General features: G+C 50.1%; 1 protein-coding gene across 1 annotated transcript in view; it reads right to left on the reverse strand.

Moving 5' to 3' along the window:
- Nucleotides 1–17,744, reverse strand: part of CFAP57 (cilia and flagella associated protein 57) — a 66,912-nt gene that overhangs the window by 15,216 nt on the left and 33,952 nt on the right. The window contains exons 12-17 of the mRNA XM_043878335.1: nucleotides 16,254–16,409; nucleotides 15,056–15,149; nucleotides 14,256–14,446; nucleotides 9,535–9,708; nucleotides 7,962–8,120; nucleotides 4,923–5,066 (exon numbers count right to left, since the gene is read on the reverse strand). Of these exons, the coding sequence (XP_043734270.1) occupies nucleotides 4,923–5,066; nucleotides 7,962–8,120; nucleotides 9,535–9,708; nucleotides 14,256–14,446; nucleotides 15,056–15,149; nucleotides 16,254–16,409 (918 nt within the window). The remainder of the gene's footprint in view (nucleotides 1–4,922; nucleotides 5,067–7,961; nucleotides 8,121–9,534; nucleotides 9,709–14,255; nucleotides 14,447–15,055; nucleotides 15,150–16,253; nucleotides 16,410–17,744) is intronic.

Here is a 17,744-nt window from a genome sequence, read left to right on the forward strand (position 1 = left end):
ACCAACTATACACGCTGTCGTGCATACGGAAGTAGAAATAGAGTGTTGTAACATGAAACTTAACATGACATTACAAACCAATGGTGCCTCCACGAAGAAAGTATGAGAATGAAAATTAAATCTGAGAACTGAAGTCTTCCAGTGGGAGTATTTCCCCTGCTATCAGGGCACCTCCCTTCTAGTTCCCCCTTTGGAACAAACCTTTCCTTTTACTCCTGGCCATCCTTGAAGCTCCCGACCCCCTTGGCTGTTATGGTAGCCCAGATCATGTATTTCTATAGCCAGGCTATGAACTTTCCCTCCTTAGTTTCTCTGTTACTTCAACCTTCTTTTCTTGAATTCCTTATAAACGGATGACTCCTGACTACTGGAACCTGGAGCCTGAGGCAAGGTTCTGCAGACAAGCCCCTTCCTTGCTGCTCTGTGAAGCTTCGTGAGTGAATCTTGACTCTTTGGGGCCACACGTCAGCAGGGCCGACTCTAAAGCAGAAAGTTTTGATGGGACCAGCATGTAGGCGTCCCAAGTCTAAGCCATCAAACAGGAAAGAGGAGGCTGAGAAGGGAATTTTGCCTGATCATTCTGTTGAAAAGTTCTTGAAAAGTACAACTCAGAGTGTCTTATTTTCAAAAGAAAAAGAAGCTATCTGTGTGCTTCTGAAAGACTATTTGCTGTTGTGTTGCTATTAACCAAAGACCTGTGAGTGACAATCAGACCTTCTAATTAGGAGGAGGCCAGCTGTAGGTGAGCGCGTCACGGATTTAATTCCTTCCAAAAGCAAAGGAGTACAGTCTGACTGACAGGCCAAATCTGGTGGACACTAGCATTCCTGTTATTAGAGAGGTTTGCTGACTACTTTTTTGAGGGGGGAGGTTGGGGGAGTTTACTGGGTTTTTTCATGACTGGATGGAATAGCCCCTTTACTCTAACCCAGGCCCTCTGGTCAGATTACAAGGCTCCCCAGTCATGTTCTGAAGTACCAGCAAGCCCTAAGTAGCCACATCGTGGACAGGGAGGGGCAGCGTTTAGGAGAATGTCAGCCTAATTACTGGAAGCATTTTGTATGGACAGAGGAGCCCTTTGACCCAATGCCTGGCATAAAGGTGGCACTCGGTAAACATTCATGTGAATGAATGAATGCATCGCAGATGTAGAAGGGCAAGGGGGAGCGAAAGCGAGGGAAAGGAGGGGGGCCTGAAACAATCTGCCTCTGGAAGAAGAATGATAAGATAAACATGCAATGTTTGCAGAGCTCTGTGGAGCCGCCTGGTAGAGGACACACAGCAAGTGTGGTTATTTGCACAGCTAACCAAAGAATGTATCTGTTAGAGAGGACTGGCCGGCTGTCAAAGGCATGGGGGATACAGACTTGAGTGAGAGGCAGTTTCTGTCTTCAAGAAGCCCTGGGTCTAGAGGGATTAGCGGGAAGTCAATGAGAAGTTCAGGTGGAGCAGGATAAACATCTTCTGCAGTCAGGATAGAAAGAGCCCTGTGTGTGCACAGTGGAGGGGTGGGGGTGGCCCGCAGGGAAGGGATGCTCAGTCGGGTTTTGTAGGAGGAATAGGGTTTAGAGGGAAAGTCGGGAAGGAGAATGTCAGGCGGGAGAACGGCCGTGCACAGAAGGGACCAGAAACGTAGGAGTCTGGTGCATCTCTGCAGGCTGCAAGTGGTTCAGCCACCCTTGGACCTTGGAGGGGGTGCATGTGAGGAAGGGGGAGAGGGGGCTGGACAGGTCAGCTGAGCTGGGTCATCCAGGACTCTAGGGCTGAGGCTCAAATAGTGAGAAGCGCAGACTCTATCCTGGCCAGAAGTTTAAACTGGTCAGAAGCGTGGCCTTTATCCTGAGAGTTCAGGGAGCCGCTGACAGCTCTCTCCCAAGGTGTGGCCTGACCTGATGTGCACCTTAGAAGGCTTGATGGAGACAGCAAGGCTGGAACCAGACAGCCAGTCAGGAGGCTGCCACTGTGGCCCAGGCGAGAGGCTGCTGCCCCAGACTGAGGAAATGGCCGCCACAGGAGTGAAAGGGGACATTTCCTTGGTGGGGCCAGTGGTTAAGAAGCTGCCCTGCCATGCAAGGGACAGGAGTTCAATCCCTAGTCAAGGAACTAAGATCCCACATGCCTCAGGGCAACTAAGCCCATATGCCACAACTGCTGAGCCTACACCCTGCAACTGAGACCCGACATAGCTAAATAAATAATACTTTTTAAAAAGAGAGAGAGAAAGGGGCTTCTCCACGGTCTATCTGAGTGCCTGTAGCTGGCTGTGCCTCTTTCTCTACAATCTTAAAGTCAGCAACGGCAGATTAGGTTAGAAAGGAAGTGATATGAGCAAAGCCTCAAACCACGCTGAGAAAAAAAAAATCTAGTTCACAGAAAAATTGTGCAATATGTTAAATTTGAGTCACTGGCTGGACAGCCAGGAGACTAGCTGGTATAGGGGAACAAGGGTCCTTTTCCTGCTGGGGAAATTCCATCTACTTGTCATGTGTTACTCATCCAGTTCAGAGATTCTCAATGGGGTGGGGCGCTAGGGAGAGGCATCGTGCCTCCTCAGGGTACATGTGGCAAAACATCTAGAGACATTTTTGGTGTCACAACTGGGGGAGGGCGAGGGGCAGGTTGCTACTGGCATCTAGCTGCTAAATATCCTACAAGGCACAGGATAGCCCTCTCCCCCACAACAAAGACTTATCCACCCCAGAGTGTAAATAGTGCCGAGGAGAAGAAACCCCGCACTAGATGAAGAAAGAAAAACGTATGAAGGAAAATAAGGTTCTGGAAACTCCTGCCCTAGGAAGGAGATAGTCATGACTCATCAAAGAGAAGCTGGAAAAGCATCTGGGGTAGAGTGGGCGGGGGGGGCGGCGGGTAGTATTCTCCTTCCACGCAGAGAGGTCTCAGCTCTACAAAGGCGCCGAAGACTTGCAGCTTCCTTCTTGCAGGGAAAGGAACTCCCAGGGAGGGCTGCAGCAAGTGGACCAAAGGTGTCTGACCCCCAGATGGGAGCCCCTGGGTCATGGGCCCCTGGGGAAGGAACTGGGCTCAGATAGCAGCCCTGGCTGAGGCTGGCACCTGTGGTGGGGCTGGAGGGGTCCTGTTTGACTCATTCCCAAAGTGAGGGGGGCATATTCCCTGCTGAGGATCAAAGTCACGGTTGGTCCAGGTACTGAAGGGAAAGTGAATAATCTTTCAGGTGTGTGGCAGTGGAAGACAGCTGACCCAACCTGAAATGCACCTAATAAATGTCAGATGCCCCAACCTGAAATGCACTTAACAAATGTCAGATGCAGTGGGGCAAGAAGGGAGGCAGTGATGGTCTAGGGCCTGCGGCACATCAGCACATCGACCTTCCAGGCAGGCGGGGCCCCTGCTCTTCCTTATCTGCTCAGGCTGCCATTCTTGGGCCCTGAGGTCATCCAAGAATGGCAGGAGGCCACCAGGAAGCTGCTCTGTGGCCAGCTGGGAACACTCTTCCTTATCCCAGAGGCCAGGGAGAAAGTCATCGTCACAAGGACAAGTCCTCTCTGGATGCATCAGCCCTGAACCGAGCGCACCATCTGGCCTCTTTTCTGGGGCCTCCTGGAGAAAAGGCTTTGCTTTTCTCCACCATAGCTATTGTGGAGCCAGTTCTAATGCGGCTATCAGTACATCCTATACCCTTTACGCTTAGCTTTGCTCAGCACAGTTAGAGAAGATGGAGGGGGAGCAGGAGGCTGTTTTGGAGAGGATGGTCAGGGAAGGCCTCCTTGAAGAGGTGACACAGGAGCTGAGATGTGAAAAACTCAAAGCAGCCAGTGAGGTGATCGTCATTCTGAAAGCCTTCCGGGCAGGGGGAACAGATTTGCAAAGGTCCCAGGATGGGAAAAGCGTGGCTTGTCCTCGGAACTGTCAGAAAGCCTGCAGGCTAGAGCTGGAGAAGGAGCCTGGAGATATGGCTGGAGGGACAGGTAGAGGTGGGATCATGCAGGGCCTCAGGGGCCTCGGTAGAGTTTGAATTTTATTCTAGGTGGGATGGGATACCACTGGGAGTTTGCTGTGGTGTCGATGTAGGGAACAGACTGGAGGCTGGGGTCAAGTCCAGAAGAGAGAGGAGGGAGGTGTGGACTGGAGTGGTGGGTAGCAGCAGAGGGCAAGGAGGGTTGGATCTGAAACATCATTTGGAGATCAATCAGACAGGCATCAGTGATTTGGATACGGGGGTTACCAAGGGAAGGCCTTAGAAGGCATCCAGAGTTCTACCTGAAGCACCTTGGTGTGGATCAACCATGGACCCCAGTCAGCTGCTCTCTGCCCAGCATGGGCAGGCTTCCAGGTAAACACCGCCACACGGAAAGGCAGGGGGGCCCACGGGGAACACTTGTACCCCACTGGACTCTCAGGAGCCCTCTCTTTTGTCTGCCTTCATCCTGTTTGCTTCCCAGAACACACACTTCATTTTGCCATTCTCTTGCTCAAGAGCCTCTGAGGATTTCCTACTCCTTATCAGATGAAGTCCAAACACGGCCGCCTCACGTAGGGCTCCCGCCAACATGTTTAGTCTGAGAAAAAAATGTTGAATCCAGAGGGATGTACTTTCTGGAGGACAAGCTGGTGGCTGAGTAGACATCGCCCCCTGGTGGCTGAAGCCTCAATGGCTGCAGTTTCCCTTCGAGGGCCCAGAACACCGGCACAGCGGGGAGGCGGGCGAGGAACAAGGTTAAATCCCACCCAAGGGCCCGGGGGAAGCCAGAGCTCAAAGCATTTTGCTTCTGCACCACTGGACCCCTCCTTAGGCCTTCACTTTCACTTTGTGCAGAGTGGAGGCTGGTGTGGACCTTGGGAGCAGAGAGAGGCTGTGAGGAGAGCTAGCTTTCAGCCCCCCAACCCCCACCCCAGCCAGGAATGGTCGGGACAAAGGCCAGGGTGTCCAGATGGCCTCTCACCTCTTGAATCTGTTCCTTCATCACCTTGATCTCATTCTCTCGAGGTTCAATTTGCTTCTTCAGTTCCTTTATTTTGTAGTCGAGCACAAACTTGAATTTCTCTAGTTCCTGATTTTTCTTTTTCAGATCATAGATTCGCTTCTCCTGTGGGTGAGAGCAGGGAGGTGTGAGATAGCTATCCGGAGGCCCTGGTATGGAATCCCTTTAGGCACAGAACACAAATCCTGTGACCTCCTGAGGGGACACAAAGGGGGGCTCCCCCACCAGGGGCACCATTGACTCCCCAGCTTCTGTGCCAGACTTCAGTCATTCACTCACCCATCCAGACAGGGTGTGGCTGACTGCATGGAAGAAAGCTCACCTGGAGAGCACCTCTCATCCCAAACGTTCTTCTACAATATGACCTTACGCTTCTCCATCAGGAGGCAGGGTCTAATCCCTTCCCTTTCTGTCTGGCTGGATTTATGGTCTGCTTGTAACCCGAAGAATGCAGCTCAAGTGATGCAGTGTGGCTTCCCAGGCTATCTTGGAAAAGATCGAGCAGCTTCCACCTGGTTCTCTTGGAACACATGCTCTGGGGGAGGCCACCTGTTATGTCAAAAGTCCCACCACTCTGAGACCTGTAGGCTGGATAGGATGTTTGGTGCTCTGTCAACAGTCCCAGCTAAGCCCAGCATTCCAGCCATGCTGGCCAAGGGACTGGATAGGGGGCTGAAGAAGCCACACTGGCTGTTGGTCTTTGAGCCCACTGCTGCTGGAGTCACCCATCTGAGGTCCCACTAGGACCCCAGACATCGAGGACAAGGACAAGCCATCCCATTGTACCCTGTCCAGATTCTAGACCCACAAAATCTGCAAGCATAATGAAACAGTTGTTTTTCACCACTAAGTCCTGGGGCAATGTGTTGCATGGCAATGACAACTGGAGAGCAGATTTACATGTTATTTACTGAACAGAGATCTTTTGCCAAGGTTACAAATTCCAAATAGAAATATGCCACAGTCCCTACCCTTAAGAGGAAACATACTAGCTGGGAAAGCAGATGCGCCAACAAGTGTAAACCTACACTGTGACAGGTGTTGTAGAAGAGGTTGGCACACAGAAGGCATGGTGTGTATTGAGGGTGCTGAGAAGAACTCGCATGAGTTAGGGTGGTGGTAGATGGGGACAGTGAGAAATAGGACTGGAGGGGAAGGGGGAGGAAGGCAAGGGTCTAAATAGTTGAGAATTTATCCAGGAGGCCAGGAGCTGGTTAGCTATAGCCCTCAGGTCAAATCTGACCTTCTGCCTATTTTCATAAAGTTTTATTGGAACATAGCCAAGCCCATTCATTGATGTCTTGTCTATGACTGATTTTATGCTACTGGAGCGGAACTGAGCAACTGTGGCAGAGACCACACTGCCTGAAAAGACAAAAATATTTACTACCTTGCCCTTCACAGAAAAAAAAAGTTGCTGACCTTTGCCACACGCAGTTGAGAGCTGCGAAAGAATTTTAAGTGGGAGACTGAAATGATTACAGAGTGTGGAGGCAGGGACCTGTTTGGGAAGTGGGATGGAAGGCTGTTAAATCCGTTAGGCTGGTGCAATTTCCTAAAGGTCTTACCCTCTTTCTTGTGAAAACCCCCCCTTTAAGGCGGGGGGCGGGTGGTGACAAAAAATCAGTAGATTGGGATTAATATATACATACTACTATACGTAAAATAGCTAACTAGTAAGGACCTACTTTGGAGAAGGCAATGGCACCCCACTCCAGTACTCTTGCCTGGAAAATCCCATGGAAGGAGGAGCCTGGTAGGCTGCAGTCCATGGGATTGCTAAGAGTCGGACACGACTGAGCGACTTCACTTTCATTTTTCACTTTCATGCATTGAAGAAGGAAATGGCAACCCACTCCAGTGTTCTTGCCTGGAGAATCCCAGGGACAGGGGAGCCTGGTGGGCTGCCATCTATGGGGTCACACAGAGTCAGACACGACTGAAGTGACTTAGCAGCAGCAGCAAGGACCTACTTATAGCACAGGGAACTCTACTCAATACTCTGTAATGACCTATAAGTGAAAAGAATCTAAAAAAGAGTGGATATGTGTACATGGATAACCAATCCACTTTGCTGCACTCGTGAAACTAACACAACGTTGTACATCAACTATACACCAATAAAAATTAATTAAAAAACACTTTAAGAATTTGCAGAGAGCTCTGGCTCCTACCTAAAAAAATGCCCAGATATAAACGCAAATGCTCACTTGCAGAAATGACATGCAGACACTGTCTCATGCTCTCCCCAGCGCCCCATTCACAGATGAGAAAACAAGGCTTGGATCAGTTGCCTGAGGCTGTCATATGGTCAGCGGCTGCCCGGGAACCTAGCTCACTAGGCTGAAACCCAGGTTCTCAACCACCCGGGAATTGCATCCAACCAAGGCAACAATGGCAGAGGGGGTGAGAGGAGGGTGAGGAGCCTTGATTTGCTCAGGAGGAGATGAGATTTTGGATACGGAGGTGGTGTACCTCACAACATGTGATGTGTCTGTCTTATTGTTTTGTGAGAAAGCTATCCAGAAGAGTGATTTCACTTTCTGCGGTTACCCAGTGGTTACAGGGCTAGCCGCAGGGGAGTTCCTCTCTGATCAGGGGGACCACACGGGCGATGCAGTGGGTGAGCTGCCCCTAGTCCAAGGGATGGTCACCCTGGGATGCCTGGCACAGAAGCGAGCTGGGGTCTGGCAGTCAGCACTCAGGCTCTTACCACAAGTCTGTCACCTATAAACTGTTAGGACCCTGGGTGAGACACTTAACCCTGGGACCAGTTTCCTGAGCTATACAACTGGGTTGCTCACGGTCCCTGGCGTTTTGGGGGGAATTGAATGGGACGCATTTACAGCACTTAGCCCAGTGCCACCCACACGGTAGGCACTTCACTGATAGCTCATCCCCCACTGAGCTCAAAAGGCAGGGACTCTGTCTAGAGCTTTGTCCTCATGGCCTGGGTCCAGCCAGGCTGGAGTGGAGGGGGGACAGAGGATGTGCCTTTACCTTATCTTGAATCGTCTCGTCTCTTTCCTGGATCTCCCGCTTGAGGCCCATGATGTCCTTCTCCAGGGACTTGATGACCCCTTGCAGCTTCACCTGCTCCCCCTTCAGGAGCTCAATGTCATTGGTTCGCTCTTCAATCTCCTTCTGCAAGCTGCTGAACTAGGGGAACAAACGGCAACAGCAGAGAACACCAGAGCCTGTGAACTCACCTCCGTTCCACCCACTGCCTATAGATTTTAGGAGCTCCTCATCAGAATTTGGGACTGTCAGGAATTTCCCAGGCCAAATGGGCAATGTAGCCTTCTGTCCAAGAAGATCCAGTCCCATCCCCTTATGTGAGAAAGGACTGTCTGCCGTAAGAGCCTCTAGAGACCAGTTCCCCTGGTGGATCCAGAGTTTTCTATGACTGCACTGACCTTGAAAGGTTAGGATCCATGATCCATCAAGGTCACAGATGAGTGACCTAAGTGATGAGCCATCTTAGTCACGTCCAAGAAGGGAAGGCATGACTGCCCCTGGATTGACTAGTAGTGTGATTTCTAATAGGAAAGAATGTGAACTTGCTTTGCATTTGGCTTCTTTAGAACTGTGGTGTTGGAGAAAACTCTTGAGAGTCCCTTCGACTGCGAGGAGATCAACCCAGTCAATTCTAAAGGAAATCAACCTGAATATTCCTTGGAAGGACTGATGTTGAAGCTGAAGCTCCAATACTTTGGCTACCTGATATGAAGAGTGAACTCACTGAAAAAGACCCTGATGTTGGGAAAGACTGAAGGCAGAAGAAGGGGATGACAGAGGATGAGATGGTTGGATGGCATCACCAACTAAATGGACATGAGTTTGAGCAAACTCTGGGAGATGGTGAAGGACAGGGAAACCTGACATGCTGCAGTCAATGGGGTCACAAAGAGTCAGACATGACTGAGCAACTGAACAGCAACAAAGGCTAAATGTTTGGGGGGAATTGGCAATTCTGTAAGGATCTGTGAACTGAATGCCTCCTTGCCTGGCCGTCGGTGACTACAAACATCTCCCCGGCCTTGTAAACTAAGTACCCTCTACTCCCAATCCTTCTCCCACCCACAGGGTCCGACCAGGAGCAACCCTGACTCCCTACACTGAGAGCCTGAGGATACCTCCAGGTGCAGACTTCATCTATCTCACCTCCAAAGACCTCATTTCCACTTGAAAGGTTTAACTCTGAAAACTCTAACCCCCACTTGCCAATACAGGAAAGCCCAAAGCGTTCACCAACGTCATGGTGAACCTCCCTGTCTCCTGTAAACAGGAGAGAGGGGGGCAGGCCCCAGTGGTTACCCCATCGGAGGGTGTGGTAAGGATCTGCCTGCCTGTCTGTGCAGGGGGAACCTTCACACTGGCTGGCGCTGCTTTCCAAACCCACTTGCTGGAGCTGAGGACATTCAGGTGGGAATTCTGCCAGCCTGCCCCTCACCGGCCCCTACCCTGGGCAGAGCCACTGTTAGCTGACTCTGTGTCCGTCCACCCACCCCATGCTTTCTCTGCAGTGCGGTCCAGGACTGCCCCGCACGCCTCTCAGAAACCAGCCCGGTACCTTCTTCCTCATGATGCCTGTTTCTCCTTTGAGTCTCAGGTTTGCTTCCTTTTCATCCCGAAGCTTCTTCTCATATTTGGTCTTGATGTCTTGGATCTCACGGTCTTCATCTTCTTCAATCTGCTTCTTGGTCTCTTCAAACTCCCGCAGCTGCTGCCTGACATCCTCCTGTGCCTGGCGTGGAGAGAAGAAGAGTGTGAGCCCAGGGAGGTGGGGACAGGCAGCATCTTGGAGCTCAGAGGGCCCAGGGCAAGGTGAGCATCGAAGGCTATCACGGGGATGAAAGACCGCGTGTTAGCACAGAAATGGAAAACAAGGCCATGGGTCCCTTGGCCCGTCCACTTTCTTCCTGTCCTGTCTGTCCCTCTCTCCCTACCAGATCAGGCCTCACACTCCATCGCTTTGATCACCGTCCCATCAGAACACCCACCATTCTACCTCTGGCTTTCTTCACAGACACCAGCCCCCCTCTATCTTCCTTTCACTAAACTTGTGATACTTACAACTTTATATTTAATTCTGGAATTACTTGGTTGTCTCTCCCATGAGATGTAAGTTCCCTGAGGGTAAAAACCTAGCCTATCACGCCCACTATGAGTTCCCAGTGTGCAATGCACACTGGCACACAGCAGGTACCCAATAAATATTGAATGAATGAGTGACTCTTTAATTTCTGCCCCCTCCATAATCCAGTCAGTACCACCCTTTCCACCTTTTGAATCCACCCACTTCTCTGTGCCTCTGCCACTGCCCAGGCCTCCATCATCTCTTGCCTGGACTGTTTTCAGCCTCCGAGCAGGCCTCCTGCCTCTGGTCATGCTTCCCTCCAGCCTGATCTTATCCTCTAGTTGAGGGGAACTTTCTAAACCACACACCTGGTCATGCCGCCCCTAGCTTGGAAGCCTTCTCTGCCTCACCCTTGTCCTCAGGGTAGAGTCCAGGCTCTTGAACCTAGTCCACAGACTCTCAGGAGGCAGGCCTGGCTCACCTCTCCAGCCTCAGCCATCACTCCTTCCCTGAGCTCTTGCCAGTGTGAACTAGCTGCAGTTCCCCCAATGTGCGTGGTCCTCAGCTACAGGACCTTGGTACTCACTGTACCTCTGGTTCCAGCCTTTTCCTGTGGCTTTCTCTGACTCTTCCTCCAGCTCTTGGCTGAGGTTATCATTTCCTGGGTGAAGCCTGTATACCCCCCATCACATAATAAATGCCTGTTTGACACGGAGGCTCCATGATGGCAGGGCCGCATCTCTGTCTACCACAGTGTGCAGTATATGGTATAGAGTTGGTGCTGAATGAGTAAAAGCCTAGAGCTCAGATGCTGGGAGAACAAGCTCTGCCTGGTGGAGCGTGGGGGGTGACTGGGGCAGGACCCCTCCTTGCTCATTGCTGCCTGGGGGTGGACATCGTAGATCTCAGCAGAATCAGTGGCTTTCTTCCGATTCTGACCCTGGCATTCTCCCAGGTTGCACATACCATCCCTTGACTGAGTGTTTTGGAGATTGAGAGAGGCAGGTGGTTTTAAAACTGAGCTCAATGACCTCCTGACAAAGGCTTCTCTTTGCCCATCATGTCACCAGACTATTGCTGAACGGAAGTCTGGCCAGTGGACTCTGCCTGTAACCCAGAGGGGCCCACAAGCCCCTGCTCTTGATCTAAGAGATGTTGCTAAAAAGTAGAAGAATCCCAGTCAGCTTAGTAAGATGACATTTGTGAGGCATCTCTCTAGGAAAGTTCTGAGTTGAAATCCTGCTGACTCAAAAGAAGAAAAGCCTTGTCATCACTATGAGAAGTCTGGGGAGGAAAGCTGGCCTCTCACCACTCTGGGCGGATCCATTCACCCTAAAAGCAGAGCCCAGGAAACTGAGATGCTGTTGTATAAGCCACATGAGTAAAACGGGCCTGGGGGCCTTGAAAACACAGAGGAGGGATACTTAGCTCTGTAAAAGGGGGAGGAAATATCAATAACCTCAGATATACAGATGACACCACCCTTATGGCAGAAAGGGAAGAACAAAAGAGCCTCTTGATTAAAGTGAAAGAGGAGAGTGAAAAAGTTGGCTTAAAGCTCAACATTCAGAAAACTAAGATCATGGCATCCGGTCCCATCACTTCATGGCAAATAGATGGGGAAACAGTGTCAGACTTTATTTTTCTGGGCTCCAAAATCACTGCAGATGGTGATTACAACCATGAAATTAAAAGACGCTTACTCCTTGGAAGGAAAGTTATGACCAACCTAGACAGCATATTAAAAAGCAGAGACATTACTTTGCCAACAAAGGTCCATCTAGTCAAGGCTATGGTTTTTCCAGTAGTCATGTATGGATGTGAGAATTAGACTATAAAGAAAGCTGAGCACCAAAGAATTGATGGTTTTGAACTGTGGTATTGGAGAAGACTCTTAAGAGTCTCTTGGACTGCAAGGAGATTCAACCAGTCCATTCTAAAGGAGATCAGTCCTGGGTGTTCATTGGAAGGACTGATGTTGAAGCTGAAACTCCAATACTTTGGCCATCTGATGTGAAGAGCTGACTCATTTGAAAAGACCCTGATGCTGGGAAAGATTGAGGGCAGGAGGATAAGGCGACGACAGAGGATGAGATGGTTGGATGGCATCACCGACTCAATGGACATGGGTTTGGGTGGACTTCGGGAGTTGGTGATGGACAGGAAGGCCTGGTGTGCTGAGGTTCATGGAATTGCAAAGAGTCGGACATGACTGAGCGACTGAACGGAACTGAAAAGGGGGAGGAGGAGAGGGAGGGGTTAGGGAAAAATTGTCAAGGAGTTGGCTCTTGTCCTGAGTCCCTGAGGGTGCACACCAGCAGCCAAGTGAAGAAGCATCGTCCTGAGCAGGGGCTCAAAGGTTGGTGTAGAAGAATTCTGGAGGCTCCACATCATTGGATGTGGGAAGTTGGATGGGGCAACTGGAAATGGGGCTGGGCAGGTAGGCAGGGCAGCTAGGGAGCATTCCTCATACTGTAGAACTGGAATCAGGTGGGCTCAGGTGGGGGCGGAATTCTCTTGGCTCTCACTCTGCTATCTGAGCTCAGCCTCTGCCAAGTCTGTGGGGCCTCCACCCTCTACTTCCTACTGAGTCCACCCCCACTGCCTGGGCAGTGTCCCAGTTCACCGAGGACTTCCGGACGCCGACTCAGCATCTTCCCTGCCGCCATCAGGGTGGTTACAGAGGACCCTGGGACGTCTCCTGGTGCTGTGACCCTTATCTTCCTGCACCCGCTCTCAGGCCCACCTCTCGGAGCAGTGCCACCTCTGAGTCTTAAAATACAGGCCCTGCGCTCTGGGCACAGGTGACTTCTCTGTTGGATCCCAGGGATGCCACCCTGGCTCTCAACCTCACCACGTTCCCTGGCCTGGTCTTGATTCATCCACAGTCTCTTGGTTCCTTACTGACTCTCTCTGGCCTGGACCCAGTGGCTGGTTCCCAGCCGACCATTATTTTCACCACTTGGTGAAGCCCCGGCTCTGGGTCAGGGCTGCTCTGTGCCTTCCTTGCTCACACGTTTACTTGCAGAGCCCTGCTGTGGAAAAGCACTCAGCTTGGTGGGTGACCACTGCCAGAATTAGTGTCTCAGGCAGTTAGGCCTTCAGCTACAGACCTGGCCATCCTCTTCTTCGTCATTCCCTTCAAAAATCACTCCATATGGGGACTTCCCTGGTGGTCCAGTGGTTAAGAATATGCCTTCCAAAGTGGGTTTGATCCCTGGTTGGGGAACTAAGATCCCATATGCAATGGGGCAACTAAGACCATGCACTGTAATGAAGACCCAGAGCAGCCAGAAAAAAAAAACCCCAAAAATCACTCCACACCTTCTTGACTCTCCTGCCCCCTCACTCTCAGAACACCATCTGCCAGAATTTTGTGCCAAAAAAGGAGACCATCTGGCCTCTCTCAATTTTCTCTTCATCTCAGGAAACGAGATATTGCGGCAACCCAATCTGCTGGAACATTCTATGACTTTGCTCTGCCTGGATGCTCTCTCTTAACCTCCTGCATTTCCCTGTCTCCTGGTTAATTCCAGCTTCCATGCCTCCAGGATCTCAGTGGCTCCTACCAGGCTTTCCTGACCTTGCAGGCCAGCGGCAGGGGATGTGGGGCTGAGTGGAGGGTTAGGAGGTGGAGGGGGAGGCGCTCTGTGTCTGCGTCCCCCACTGTCCCGTCTACATTTTGATGAACATTAGTCTGTATGAACGCCTCTCTCACCCAACCAAGAACCTGGCCCCATATTTCACTTTGCTTGACCACCCAGCACTTATGCTGGTAAACCTGTAAGACAGGTCTGTTTGTTGAGTCCGTGAAGGAATGATTTCATCTTGTGAGACATAAGAAGCTACGAAGGGTTTCAGGCAACCACCTTCCCCGTGGTTCAGGTCCCTTGTTCGTCTGCAGGTTCTACAGGCTTCTTCTAGAAAGCTCTCCCCGGTGAAGATACAGTTAGAAGTAATGGGGATGAACTTAGTCTAGCCAAGGAACTTCGGTCTGAAAAGCTGGACACCTCCCCACTCAGGGAGGCCCCTAGCTGCCAGGGACACAAACATAGAAACGGCACCAGACAAGGCTACGAAACACACTCAGGAAGGAAGGTGGGGAAGGAAAAGGAGGTCAAGCAAGGCTCCCCACGGCTCTCAGGGCTGTTGCTGGGCCAGGGCTGCAGGATGGCATTGTGAACAGGAGGCACGGCTCGGCTTCCTGTGAGTACCTCTTCCAGGAGGGTGGTTTTCTCCTGCAGTTTGGCCTCGTAAAACTCAGTCAGCTCCTCCAGGGCCTGGCTCTTGGTCTCATCGTTATCCCGAAGCTGCTTCTCGTACTCCTCCTGCATCCTCTGGGACTTGAGCTGCAACTCCTGGTACTTCTCATATTCCAGGAGCAACTTTTGGTTGTTGCAACATTCTGGAGAGAAGCAAGGAAGGTTACTTCAGGAGGGACGGTAGCACCAACCCCGGGGACGCTCAGGAGCCTTGGCTGTTTTTCTGTCCCCTTCTTGCACCAGCTAGAGCCTCTGCCTTCACAGGCCAGATTCAAAAGCACACCCATCTTCCTTACAGGGCCCCCACGCTATTGTCTCATCAGGCAACCCGATTCCCTCCCTTCGATGTTAGGCAGAAAGGTTTCCAGGAAAGTGCAGAGGGATGTTTAGGGGTTCAGGGTCAAGAGGAATGTCCTGAGTATGCAAAATGGGTACCAGCACCCCCATCTTATGGAAGAGTAAACTGAGGCTGGGGGAGATTAGGTGACTCCCTAGAGCACCCAGCAAGTCAGGGTGAGTCTGGGACCCAATGCAGCCTATTAGGTTCCAAACCCACTTTTTTGTATCTCCTACTGGCATGCGCTAGGTATTTAACCTGTGTTTAAAGCATGAGTAAATACACAGGAATAAAAACCACAGTGAGCTCCAGGGGATAAAGGCAGGCTGTTTATAGACTGGGGTTGAATCCAGAGGGCTGTCGGACTTTGCCCCCAACCAACCGTCTGCCCAGGGCCCTCCCCGGGTGGCCTCACCTAGGTCCTGCAGTTCCCGGCTCTGTTTGTCCAGGAGGTCGTCCATGCGTTCACGATGGAGTACATCCTGCTTTTCTTTCTCGGTTTTTAAAACCTAAGACACAGAGTCAAATATTCTCCTTTCTACACGTCTGGTGAAAGCACCACTGAGAAAAGCACCAATTGTACAAGTAATAGCCTCCTTTGCTCACGAGCATTTCCCAAGCCCTTACTTGCACCAAGCGCTGTTCAATGAACAACACTCAAGCTATCATTTTTATTTGTATTATATGCTGCTCTGAAAGTTCTACACTATCTCTATACAGATCCCTTCTGTGAAATGGATCTTGTCAATCATGAGTTCAGGTTTGGACAGGCCCCAAATGGATTTTTGGGTGGACAAGGTAAGAACGGATTTGAATCCTCTGTTGTTAGCACATTGCTCTCAAAGGAAATCCTTGGATATGTTAATGTGTCAGCTTCTAAGAAAGTGTTTTCTTTAATGGAGGAGGAAAGCTCCTTGCAGGCAGGGGAGGGGCCTAACTTTGTACTCTGTGTACAGAGGGCACCAATGTTTGTTGATTAAATGAATGAAATAATAAAATTAACTGCCTGGGTGTCTTTAGACTCATAGAGATAACATACAAGAACCAAATATCACTTGAGCAAAAAATTGGCAGTGTTGGAAGAAGGGCCAGGCAGGTTTGTACGGAACAGAGAAATCATTCCAGGAGAATCCTGGCCCAATGTTAATGACAGGAAGGTCATTTAGACTAATTTTACTTAACTTACTGACAACCTGGAGATCAATATTCTGCAAGCTTTCTCTTTCCCTACTTTATTTTTCTTGTTACTTTTCATTTTGCTATTAAGTAAGTTTCTCTTGATCAGAAAGGTAATATATTTTCATGGTGGAGAATTCGGAAGTTATAGAAAAGCATAAAGAACTAAATTCAAACTATCCACAATCTCAACTTCCAGAGATGGTCATATCATTATCTATTTTCTTAAAAATTGTTCTAGGTGTATCTATTTTTACCTCATTAGTAGCATTAAGAGTTTTTTATATTCTGCTTTTTTCTCCTTTTCCACTTAGCACTACACTGTATGCATTTCTGATGTTATCAACATTATCATATGTCTTATTGTTTGAATGAGTGCCAGCTGTCTTGAGTGAATAGGAAATTTCTTATTATTTGTGGCCGTTGGTTCAACAGACCTGGTTTTTTGTTTTCAAGGACTCCATTTCCTGGAGGAACTTGTCTGTTAGCTCCTTAATTTTCTCAGAATAGTTCATATCCTTTAGTCGAAGCTGATACTCATTCTCCATTTTTAATTCTTCCACACGAGTCTTCAGCTCCAACATAACCTGAGCCTTTGGGAGGAGGACACAGAATCAAGAACATTCACAGTGCGGCTGAATCAGACTATTTAAACCCGTGGCCTTGAGTTCCCTGGGACCTGTAGCTCTGCTCAGAGCATGTGTCATCTTTCCACATAAGACACACAGATCAGACACTTGGAGACATATGAGCATCATCCTCTATCTCCAAAGCACCTATTCAGTGTGGAGCTCCACTGAGCGACAGGCATTATGCTAATGACTCACATCTCTCCTGCAAATACGCCTAAATGTCACCTGCTCAGTCAGGTCTACATGGACCTGATTTAATCCTGCTTCCTTCCCATTCCCAGCACTCTGACTACCCTCCCCTGTTCTGCTCTACTTTTCATTATCTCCTTAGATCTTGGCACTTTTAAATGTTATGTATTATTTTGTTTATTGCCTTTTGTCTTCATCCCCCACTAGAATTCAATCTCCAAGAAGGCTGAGATCTTTTTGGTTTTGTACACTGATGTATTTCAGGTACCTAGAATGGTGCTGAACACAGAGCAGGCACTAGAGAAGTATTTTTTGAATCAGGATTCCTGCCTCCATGGAACTTATAGCCTGCTGAATCAGCCAGGTAGACATATCACTACCAATTGTGAGAAGTGCCCAAAGCCAGGCAGTGTGCACCCAGGCTGGGTTAGAGAAGGACTGAGGGCAGATGCATTAGTTGAGGGGCCCTGCACAGTCCTGGTGGAGATGGTAAGGGCCTGACCAGAGGTCGAGGAGCAGAGCAGAGTGGAAAGATTTCAGAGAGGTTTTAGGGAATGGTACCTGATGTGGTGAAGATGAGTGAGAGGACTATGGGTGAAGTTCACCTCCCCTGGACCATTCCCTGAGGGTTGCCCTGGCCTGGCTTGCTTCCCTGCATTATCCTGGGAGCCCAGTGCAGGACCAGCAACAGAGTCAGCACCAAATAAACACTTATCAGATGAACACGTGGCCCTGGGGGTCTGCCGGGGACAAGTGGGATACATTTATTGGCAGGAATCACCGGTTCTGACATGCTGCATTGGAAGCACTTGCTCATCTTCCTGCCTCTGTCCTTCTCCACGTGGCTGCTGCAGAGAAGTCTCTCCAGATGCAAGTCTATCAAGTCATTGCCTAACTCAGACCATCAATGGGAACCATCTCCAAAGTCTGAAATCTGCTATAAAAGCCCCCTCACCACCTCCCTCTGCTTCACCTCCAACCTTTCTCTCCAGCACCCCCCTCCCCACTCCACCCCACTAGCTAGGGGCATCCTCCTCAGAGCACCCTCCCTCACCCATCTGCACACACTCATGTCCCAGAGGCTCTGTTCAAGGCTCACTTCCTCAG

The sequence above is a fragment of the Cervus elaphus genome, chromosome 20 (assembly GCF_910594005.1).
Source record: "Cervus elaphus chromosome 20, mCerEla1.1, whole genome shotgun sequence".
In the NCBI taxonomy this organism is placed as follows: domain Eukaryota; kingdom Metazoa; phylum Chordata; class Mammalia; order Artiodactyla; family Cervidae; genus Cervus; species Cervus elaphus.